This window comes from Barbus barbus (genome assembly GCF_936440315.1).
Source record: "Barbus barbus genome assembly, chromosome: 32".
Lineage (NCBI taxonomy): Eukaryota > Metazoa > Chordata > Actinopteri > Cypriniformes > Cyprinidae > Barbus > Barbus barbus.
In genome coordinates, this window is record NC_136760.1 from 27,640,431 (window position 1) to 27,652,612 (window position 12,182).

General features: G+C 34.5%; 1 protein-coding gene across 1 annotated transcript in view; it reads right to left on the reverse strand.

The window, feature by feature from the left end:
• LOC306852302 (calcium-activated potassium channel subunit alpha-1a-like) overlaps window positions 1-12,182 on the reverse strand; it is an 83,345-nt gene that overhangs the window by 60,430 nt on the left and 10,733 nt on the right. Inside the window, exon 2 of the mRNA XM_079389015.1 lies at window positions 5,252-5,416. Within this exon, the coding sequence (XP_079245141.1) occupies window positions 5,252-5,416 (165 nt within the window). The remainder of the gene's footprint in view (window positions 1-5,251; window positions 5,417-12,182) is intronic.

The window sequence follows — 12,182 nt, forward strand, 5'->3', positions numbered from 1 at the left end:
ATAACCTTATTTTAAAGTATATATTTCATAATTCCCAATTTCTTTAAATGAACTACACAAACTGTCAATATTATTTCATGCAAAATAATAAAATAAAATAGTTCTGAAAGGTTTCAACAATAAATAAAAATATAAATTAACATATTAAATATGAATAATATTAAATATAAATATACACTGTACAATTTTTTTTTTTTTGTAAATAAAACATTTTTTAATACAAGAGTATGTTTTTACAAATTCCAGTGTTTCTATTAGAAAATTTTCACGTTTAATTTACATTTAACATTTATGCATTTAGCAGACGCTTTTATCCAAAGCGACTTACATTGCATTCAAGTTACAGTTTTATTTACTTCAAGTCAAGTAATTCAGCGTGTTATTTGCTGGTTTTGGTCACACTTTATATTAGGTGGCCTTAACTACTATGTACTTACATCAAAAAATAAATACAATGTACTTATTGTGGTCATATTGTATTGCAAAACACTTCTGCAGCTATTGAGGAGGGATACAGGTAAGGTTAGGGACAGGTTTGGTGGTATGGGTGGGGTTAAAGGTGGGTTAAAGTGTAAGGGATGAGGCAACAGTGCAATTATAAATGTAATTACAGAAGTAATAGGTATTTTTTTAAATATAAGTACAATGTAAAAATGTGTACACAATAAATACACTGTATCAAATTATTAATTTAAATGTAAATACATAGCAGTTAAGGCCACCTAATATAAAGTGGGACCTGGTTTTTAATAATTATGAAATTTTCTAGCATTTTCTGAGTAAAACTGCTTTGACATCTTTTTTTCAGTGTATTAAATGCAATAAAATCACTTGTTTGTGAAAAGGTTTCCATATGCTGATATTGTGCCCGTCTGTAAGAAACCAGTGAGCGCTGCTGACAGTTCTCAAGACGGGTTAACTGGCTGATTTATATCTATTTGTATTCCAGATAGAGTCGGGTTTGACTCGACAGGCATTCAGGATGAGAACGAGTCATCCAGTAAGTCCCCTAAAGAGAAAACGCATGCACGCACACACACACACACCCACACCCCCCCCCCCACACACACACACACCCACACACACACACACACCCACACACACACACACACACACCCACACACCCCCCCCCCACACACACACACCCACACACACACACATACCCCCCCCCCCACACACACACCCACACACCACCACCCCCCACACACACGCACACACACACACCCACACACACGCACACACACACACACACACACACCCACACACCCACACACACACACACACCCCCCCCCCCACACACACACACACACACCCCCCACACACACACACACACACACACACACACACACACACCCCCCACACACACACACACACACACACCCACACACACACCCACACACACACGCACACCCACCCACACACACACACACACACACCCACACAGATTCACACTTCATAATGAGCTGCTCTTCTGTTCCTCAGGCAGATCTTTTAACCTTTTCCTCTGAAGGTTTGTGTTCCACATCAGCTCTTCTGTCTGCCAGGATCTCAGTCCAGGATCTTCCTCACTACAGCTTCAGACGCATGCTTTCTGGGGTACAGTTATTATTTGATTATCCTCTTCACTAATGAAACGAACACTGTGAGACTGCTGTTTCTCTCCATCAAGAATAAACATTCTGAATCTGACAGAGGATTCCCTCTTTAATGGGTTATTGTGCAGGGTTTTGTCCTGATAGAACACTTCTAATCAGGTCAATCTGGAGAAAGAACATCTCCAAGAGCTTCTAGCTTTACAGCTGTGCTGGAATTACTTTCCTTTACTTTCCCAAAATATTCATATTATGGCTTAAAGTTCTTTAAATGGGTCATATTTTGCTTGTTATTTTTGACATAAATTAAATGGACTAATTAGACCAACATACACAACAGACTTTTATATATAGGTACAGGTACAGTATAGGTACTGTACTTAAAGGTACAGTAGAAAAAAGTGCTTATAAGAGTAATGCAAGGGGAAATGGTAATGCAAAATTAATTGTAAAATGTTTTTAGTTCAAGAAATGCTAGCTATGTGTCAAAATTCATTAATCCATTAGCTATCATGAATATATATTTTTTTTACAGAATTTATTATTTTGGTAAATAATAATAATAATAACATTATTTAAAATAAGGCTGTATAAATCTTAGTTAATTGTATTATTATTATTATTATTATTATTATTAATACAACCTTATTTTAAATTGCTACCATGAATAAAAATAATAATAATACTTTAAAATAAGATTGTATTATTCTTGGTTAACTGTATTATTATTATTATTAAATTCATTATTATTATAAATTATAAATAAACATAATACAAACTTATTTGAAAGTCCTATATATCTTTGTTTCAGTATTCTTGAATGACTTTATAAACGAAGCGTGGTCGTTCCTCCACACACGACAGATGAACGTCTCACAGCGTCTCTGAATCATCTCAGATCTTCAGGACCCAAAGTCATGAGAATGATACATCAGCAGGTCATTAAAGGTGTTTTCAAACACAGGCGGACAGCACATGAATTAATAACAGCCCTTCCTGAAATATCCCTGTGGTACGGCTCTCACAGGAACAGGAAACGCATCATCACTGCGGACCCTCACGGCCACTGTCACAGCTAATACAGCTTTAATGAAGAGTCGGGTTATACCTGAGCACAGGGGTCATGTGATCAGGTCATGTTTGTCAAATTAGACACGTGTGACATGCTCAAAAACCTGGAGTGAAGTAACTCATGCATCTCTGAATATATGAGTGTGTATGTGTGTGTGTGTGTGAGAGAGAGTGTGTGTGTGTGGAGCTGCAGGTTCATTCAACCCCTAAACAACATGACACACACACACACACACACACACCTGCTGTAAGGAGGTTAACTGCTGTCTCCATGGTTACAGACTGTTCTTGCTAAACAACAATATAAGGAGCCGCGGCTGTGATCCGGACAGGAAATGACTCATGAATTAACCTGTGCAAGCAAACGCAAACACACACACACACACACACACACACACACAGTTATACACCTGAACTGTATAGATACAGTTATAGTTTATCTGTTGATAGTTTACATACTTTTATTAAAGGGGTCATTTTCCACAAGTTTATATGATTCTTTAACGAAAATTAAAATATAATCAAATATAAAGTAATAATATAATATTATAAAGTAAAAATAACAAATATCTTAAAATATATAAATATAAATATAATTTCACAATAATATATAACTGTGTATAATATATTATATTTGTATATTATAACTGTTATAAAATATAAAATGTAATATTTTTAATACAAGACAATATTATCTGATGGTACTGTACTTCAAGGAAAAAAATCCACGGAACTCCATGGAAACAGCAGCATCTTGTGGCATATAAATAAGTCATATGACCAGACACATCAGGAGAGTGTGTGTGTGTGTGTGTGTGTGTGTGTGTGTGTGTGTGTGTGAGTGTGTGTGTGTGTGAGTGTGCGTGTGTGAGTGTGCGTGTGTGTGTGTGTGTGAGTGCGAGTGTGCGCATTTTTGTGTAAACACTGGCACGCTAGGTGTGTGTGAGAGATACATTATCCTGGTCATGATACTGTATAGAATTGTATATGTGTGTGTGTGTGCATGTTTATGTGGTTTATGAGGACACAAATTTGTATAATGACATGGGTATGACAGAGGTATTACAATATGAAGGTGGTTTATGAGGACACTGCCTATGTCCCCGTAATTCAAAAGGCTTAAAAAACATACTAAATGGTGTTTTTTTGAAAATCTAAAAATGCACAAAGTCTCCTGTGAGGGCTAAGTTTAGGTGTAGGGTTGGTGTAGGGCAATAGCACACACAGTTTGTTCAGTATAAAAACCATTACGCTTATGGAGAGTCCCCATAAACCACAAAAACCAACATGTGTGTGTGTGTGTGTGTGTGTGTGTGTGTGAGTGTGTGTGCGTGTGTGCTTATGAGTGTGAGTGTGTGAGTGTGAGTGTGTGTGTGTGTGCTTGCGTGCGCATATGAGTGTGAGTGTGTGAGTGTGTATCATCAGGCAGACAGTCGGTCTCTGAGGATAATCTGCAGTGGTTTAAGTCTTTGCTGTAAGCCGTCATACAGTCACAATCCTGGTAACGTTACCCAACATGTGCCGCCCGTGACGAGCCGTCTAAACCCTCACACCATGATGACCAGCATCCACATCCGTGAGCGCAGAGACACTCGGTGCCTCAATCCTAGTGTACACTTTCCTGACTCATCATACAACTGCATGATTTGGGGAAAAATCGAATTGCAATTTTTCTGACAAAAATTGTGATTTAAAAATTATTTAAAACAATCCAGCTTAGCTGTGTTTGCAGGGCTGCACAAGTATGGAAAAGATCAATTATAATATTATAATATAATATTTAAAAACACATATACACATACTATATATATATATATATATATTTATTTATTTTTATTTTTTTTATTATTATTATTATTATTATTAAGCATTTTATTAGTGTAATGCAAAAAACATATATTATGTATTAGGTGTACTGCATTTAATTTATTCTGACTTAAATGTTGTGATCATATATCAATATGGCTATAAAATAATAATTATAATAAGTAATATTATTAAAAATAAGTATAAATATAAAATTACATTAAATATAAAAATTACAAAAACATAAGAAATTACATTGTACAAATATTACAAAATTATAATAATTATTTATTTTAATGTAAAATTAAAACTAATGCATATATTTCTTTATTTAAATCACAGACTTTGCTATTTGATAATCACACTAAGCCACATTTTGGTATTATTTTAATGAATCATCATATCAATCAATGAATCAAATATACCTCATCGTATATTTATTACTACGCCTTATAAATATTAAACTATTTACCAATGATCATATTAAAGTAATAGTTCAACTTCGGTCATCATTACTCACCTGGGAAAAAACAAAGGTTTTGCAAGTTGAGACAGTGAGTATACAATGAAAACTATTTTCATTTGGCTAAACTAATCTTTTAATTATCCTTCTTTCATGACAATATCACGACGAAGTGAACATGAGCTGAATTGTAAAATCTGGTGGTTTATTCAGAAATATTCTTGATCAATGTAATTACAAACGTTACCCTGTTCAGTTCTGGTATCAGTGTGTGTTGTGATTAATGAAGCACTAGAGAGAAGCAGACGTCTGGACTCACCAGCACGCGTCCCGTGAGCGTCTGAGCAGAGATCATGACCCCGGCCCAGTCCTTCACTGAGGTCATCCATCCCACCTCGCTGGCCACCGCCTCCACCTCCCGCTGACCGACCACTTTAATCACGCCGTCACCCAGCACCACCGGGTTACTGACCCGCTGGACGTTCTGCACACACACACACACACACGCCATCAGCATCCTGAGTGAGTGAACATGCACTCAATGCTGAATATCATCAAAGCTGTCAGGTACTTCACCACAAAATTTAAAGAAAGAACTACTAAGGTTCAAAAAAAGCATTACTTTTTTAATTATTAAAAAATATTTACATTTATTTTCATTACTTAATTTTAATTTAAATAATACTTAAGTATTATTTTACTTTATGTATTATTATCATTATCACATTTATTTTTATTATTTAAATTAATATGAATATAAATAAATTACATCAATATTATTTAAAAATTTTAGTTGTACTACAATTAATTTATGATTTAATTTTTTAAATAATTTAATTATAATTACATTAATATGATCAAAATTACTGTATTACAGTGAATAAAATCTAATGAGAATTCTGAGAAACACTATTAAATTCCTCAAATTCAAATCACTGTATTAAAAAATCTTTAAAATTGTGTTTTAATTATCCATTCAAATATTTAAGTTTAAGTTTGTTTGTTTTTGTTTTTATTACCATAATGCAAGAAGTATGTATTCCTTATGGTATTATTAGATGTACTGCAATTAATGTATTCTGATTTAAATGTAAAAATATCACTTTATTAAGATTACTGTAATATGGTAAAAAAAACACTGTTTTAGTAATTAGAATATAATGAGAATTATCACCATTGAAAACAATTAGAATTAAAAAATTGAAAAGTACAATGTCTGTATGCATAACACTAATTATAATTTGTGGGAAAATATGGTTAATTGTCATGAAAATAATGTCAAAACACCTCATGAGAACTAGTAGAAAAAGTTACAAATAAACATAAATAAATAAATGTCAGAGAGCATATGAAAATAAAGCGTTTAAAATGTTTAACTTTAATGCAAAACATAAATATATTGTATTTAAGTGAACAAGTAACCATAAAATATGACATTAAGTTTTCAAAATTGTAGATAGTTTTACATATTAAACAAGGAACAATAATGACAGGCAGGACGTCATTTTATTCATGAGGAATTGGTCAGATGATAAACAATGACAGGTGGAAGAAAAACAACAGGAATTGACCAAATCAGACGACATTTCAGATGAATTGTTTTATCATTAAATGTTCAAATGTTATATTACTTGCTATAAATAAATAGAAATAATCAAGGTAATGAGTAAACAACAGTGCCTGTAAAAGTCTGGTGTGATGTGCTTCAGTTGTCCATGTACTCCAAAACTAGTGAATTTTACTTATGAAATGTGCATCCGTGAAAAAGCATTTGTAGAATCATACGCAGGCCCACATGTGATATTTCTGATTATGTACGTCAAACACACGTGACCTTCACACGCTCCGGACGGCACACAGCACTCAAACACTTGCAGCGCTGCAAACGCTTCCTATAGAGGCTTATACTGCGTGTCTAAAACAGGCTGGAGTCAGGTGTCACGCTCAAACACACCGGCCAGAGAATGCCACATATGTGAGACGCCCAACACGCCACACCGACACACACACACACACACACACACACACACACACACACACACACACACACACACACTCGGGAAATACTTCACAAACACTGAGAGCTGAGTGTCACAGCCATTAACACATTACATCAGCATTTACAATCCACTTGACTTCCACAATGTGACTTATTTCCAAGAGAAAAAGGATATTTGTGACCCTGGACCACAAAAACAGGCTTATGTGTCAATTTTTCTTAAGTGTCAAATTTAGATTTATACATCTAAAAGCTGAATAAATAATATTTCCATTGATGTATGGTTTAGGATCGGACAATATTTGGCTGAGATACAACTATTTGAAAATCTGGAATCTGAGGGAGCAAAAAAATCTAAATATTGAGAAAATCTCCTTTAAAGTTGTTCAAATGAAGTTCTTAGCTATGCATATTACTAATCTAAAATTAAGTTTTGATATATTTACAGCAAGAAATGTACAAAATATCTTCATGGAACATGATCTTAATATCCTAATAATTTTTGTCATAAAAGAGAAATGTATAATTTTGACCCATACAATGTATTGTTGGCTCTTGCTACAAATATACCTGTGTTACTCATGACTGCTTTTGTGCTGCAGGATCACATTTATGAGAAAAATATAGAAGAGGACTTGATTTTATACATTAGGAAGGTAAAAAGTGTTTTTGAGTCTCTTCTGTTCAGCAGGGCTGAAATTATTTGATCAAAAATACAGTAAAAAATACAATAATAAAAATACAGTAAAAAATTGTGAAATATTATTATAATTTAAAATAGCTGTTTTCTACGTGAACATGTTTAAACGTAATTTATTTCTGTGATCTGCAGCTGTATTTTCAGCATCATTACTCCAGTCTTCAGTGTCACATGATCTTCAGAAATCATAATAATATACTGATTTACTGCTCAACAAACATTTATGATTATTATCAATGTTGAAAACAGTTGTGCTCCACAATATTTTTGTGGAAACTGTGATACATTTTATTTTTCAGGATTCACCGATGAACAGAAAGTTCAGAAGAACAGCATTTATTTGAAACAAAAACCTTTTGTAACATTATAAACGTTACTTTTGATCAATTTGATGCATCCCCGCTGAATAAAACATGAAATATCTAAAAAAATGTATTATGTTAATCAAAGGTCATGATGAAAAACTACACACACACACATCCCTGTGTTTTTTTTAAGGGATGCACAATATTGGATTTTTGCTAATATCCAATATGCTGGTATTTTTAAACTCATTTTGGCCAAAAGCCGATGCCAATAGGGGTATATCACTTTGGTTTTTTTTCTTGTTGTTGTTGTTTTCAGACAAATGTAGTTTGTAAAAATCTTTTAGAGCTCCTTGTATTTTTAACAGTTGTAGTTACAAGGTAGGCCTACTTCAGCAATATCACAGTGCACACACACACACACACACACACACAAACATTCTATTTTAAGTGCTTTCTATGTTTGCTATCTATCTATCTATCTATCTATCTATCTATCTATCTATCTATCTATCTGACAGGGCTGCATGCATTCAGTGTGAGACTGACACTCTCACTTTCTCCCGCTGTCTAAAGCATCCTAAGCATCTTAAAAATAAAGCAGTGATGCTATAGTAGAAGAACCATTTTTGGTTCCTAAAAGCATCTTTCAGTGAACAGTTCCTAAAACAACCATTTTGAAGAACATTTTAAAAATCTAATGAACCTTTTTCGACTATAAAGAACCTTTTCTGCATTTGAAAGGTTCCATGGATGTTCGAGGTTCTTCACAGAACCATTGATGCAATAAAGACGCTTGATTTTTAAGAGTGCACACTGTAATAACAGAACCAGAGTTTTTTGAGTGATTAAAGGGCATTGCACACTGAGTCTGAAATTCTCACGTTCGTTTTTCCATTTTTTCATATTCCTCATCCTTTCCTATCAAAATGCATGCTACAGATGCGAAAACGCAGAAAAACGAACCTGATCCGAATTATTTTATGCTTTCTGGATATAATTGTAAATAATGTTTGAACAACCAACTGTTGTTCTGCTCAGGTGTATCGTTGCATAAGTACAGTTCCATGAATGCTTGACATATTCAAGAAAACTAGATACATTTTTTACATGAGCATATATTTATTTTTTTAATCTTTGCTGTTTCTTTGCACACCCTCAGATGAATACACACACACACACGCACACTTTTTAAACTTTAGTATATAAAGGAGGTTGATAAAGAGGGATTAATGACATCAGCTGAAAAAGTGCGATTACTAAGGATTTTAATGAAAGATTATTAAGACATTTACATTTACATTTATTCATTTAGCTGACGCTTTTATCCAAAGCAACTTACAATTGCTATATATGTCAGAGGTCGCACGCCTCTGGAGCAACTAGGGGTTAAGTGTCTTGCTCAGGGACACATTGGTGTCTCACAGTGGATTCGAACCCGGGTCTCTCACACCAAAGGCATGTGTCTTATCCACTGTGCCATCACCACCCCAACAGACAAACAGGTTTTTCTTAACAATAACATCACTGATGCATCAGTCACAATTCAACCTAGATTTAGATTTCTAGTTGATTTTTCCATTGGACCTCATGCATTTACACATTCATCACTGATGAACATCATGCCGTTTCAGACAGAAGACCTGAAGCATGTTGAGCAGCATCTGTCTGTGTCAGCATCGAGATCACAGCAGATCCATCAGAAACCACATTACACCCAACACACAAACACACAGATCAATTCTGACTTCACCGGGACTGTCCGGTTCTGTTAGCACAACGCAAAACAGATGCATGATCACAAACAGCAATAACAGCATTTATTAATAATATTACATCAGAATAAACCATTCTTCTGCCAGGTAATATAGTTACAGAGAGGGACGGATTAATGCACGGGCCTACAGGGCACTGGACCAGAGGGGGGCCCAGCTGAAATACCGCTACTCCCGGACCGCGATTTCCCCCTCAGATTTTTGAGGCAAGAGGATTTTGAATGCAGCTTCCAAAAGACAAAAAATAGCAGAATAATATTTTTTATATTTAATAAACGATCACACCGGTGTGATTAGATCATTCAGTGCAGCACATCATCAGCTGCTAAATTGTTCGCTCATCTTCGCTGGCTGGCACTATTGGCAGAGACTATTTACTCTAACTCCGCCCACCAACGTGTGATAGGGACTGTCAAGTTTATAAAAACCGACTTTCAGTCACAAGCTCCAGTGGTGCAGATGGTAAGGCGCATGCTTTTTGACGTGATTGACCAGGTTTCGAACTCGCCTTTTGCCAAACTTTTTTTCTCCCTTTTCAAATCTCATATCACATCGTAAAAGCATTTATTGTCAATAAAAATTCAAGAAATAACCAAAAAGTTGAAAATAAAGTATCGGGTAGGGTTAGGGTAGGTGTCGGGAGGGCTTTATTGTCCCAATAAGGTGGCATCCATTTAATAATTTGAATTAAAATTATTAAATATTTACACAATATGTTATTATTGCATACTGTTTTATAATGTAATACAATACTGAAGTGCAGATAATTGCCACTATTTTGCGACAAGTAGTATAAATAGCAGAAAATCCTGCTATTTTAACAGTGTAAATATAATCCATTACTATTTGAACTTGAAAAAATGAGCACAATCCTTTATAAATGTAAACATGTTTACTGTGTTTACTTATTATGTATATATAAATACACAATGTATTTTTTATGTATGTATATACATTTATATATTTATATTATTATATTTTATATTATATAAATATATTTAATATATAAACATAACATATTTTTCTCAAATATATACATGAATGTGTTTGCATTTATATATACACTATAAATATACACAGTACACATACATTATGTAAACAAAAACTTTTATTTTGGATGCGATTAATCACGATTTAATCATGACAGCACTAATATATATATATTAAAATAACAAAAAATAACTAATAATTAAAATAACTGGCAAAAACACAACAAAATTACTAAAAATATAAAACTAACAAATAAAATGATAACAGGAAATAAAAGAATAAAATTTAACTCAAAATATTAACCAAAACTATATATACATTTTTCTCTATCTAACTTTTTTAAATGACTTTTGCAAAGGTGCTATGATAACAGATATTATTATTATTTTTTTTTATAAAAAATGTATTAAAAATTATTATTATTATTATTATTTTAAATATTTTAAAATAGTTTATTTTATTTTCTGTTTAATAAAACATTAGTAATTACTATAAATAAAATATAAATTTTATCATAAATAAGTAGTGGTAGTAGTGGTAGTAGTACTGGTAGTAGTAGTGGTAGTACTGGTAGTGGTGGTAGTAGCGGTAGTAGTAGTAGTAGTGAAGTGACATTCAGCCAAGTATGGTGACCCATACTCGGAATTGGTGCTCTGCATTTAACCCATCCAACGTGCACACACACAGCAGTGAAAACACACACCGTGAACATACACACACACAGCAGTGAACACACACACAGCAGTGAACACACACACAGCAGTGAACACACACACAGCAGTGAACACACACACACCGTGAACACACACCCGGAGCAGTGGGCATTTATGCTGCAGCGCCCGGGGAGCAGTTGGGGGTTCGGTGCCTTGCTCAAGGGCACCTCAGTCGTGGTATTGAGGGTGGAGAGAGCGCTGGACATTCACTCCCCCCACCTACAATTCCTGCCGGCCGGAGACTCGAACCCGCAACCTTTGGATTACAAGTCCGACTCTCTAACCATTAGGCCACGACTTCCCCAGGTAGTAGTAGTGGTAGTAGTAGTGGTAGTGGTGGTAGTAGTAGTGGTAGTAGTAGTAGTAGTGGTGGTAGTAGTAGTAGTGTTAGTAGTGGTAGTAGTAGTAGTAGTTGTAGTAGCGGTAGTGGTAGTAGTGGTGGTAGTAGTCGTAGTAGTGGTAGTAGTAGTAGTGTTAGTAGTGGTAGTGTTAGTAGTGGTAGTAGTATTATATCAATGACACTAAAGTAACCCTGACCAAAATAAGGGCTTTGACTGATGCAGAATTACAGTTCCAGAGCATTAGAGCTTCTGAAGCTTGTTTTTCATTTGTTGAGGACATCTTTTTGGCCATGAGCAGAGAAACGTTTCCAACAAAGACAAAACTAATTCAGCAACTTTCATCTAAATTCTGGCAGACAAGTTTGAAGTCTGATAAAACACACGCACTGATAAAATAAACTCAATCCTGCCTGAAGCTGAAGAAATC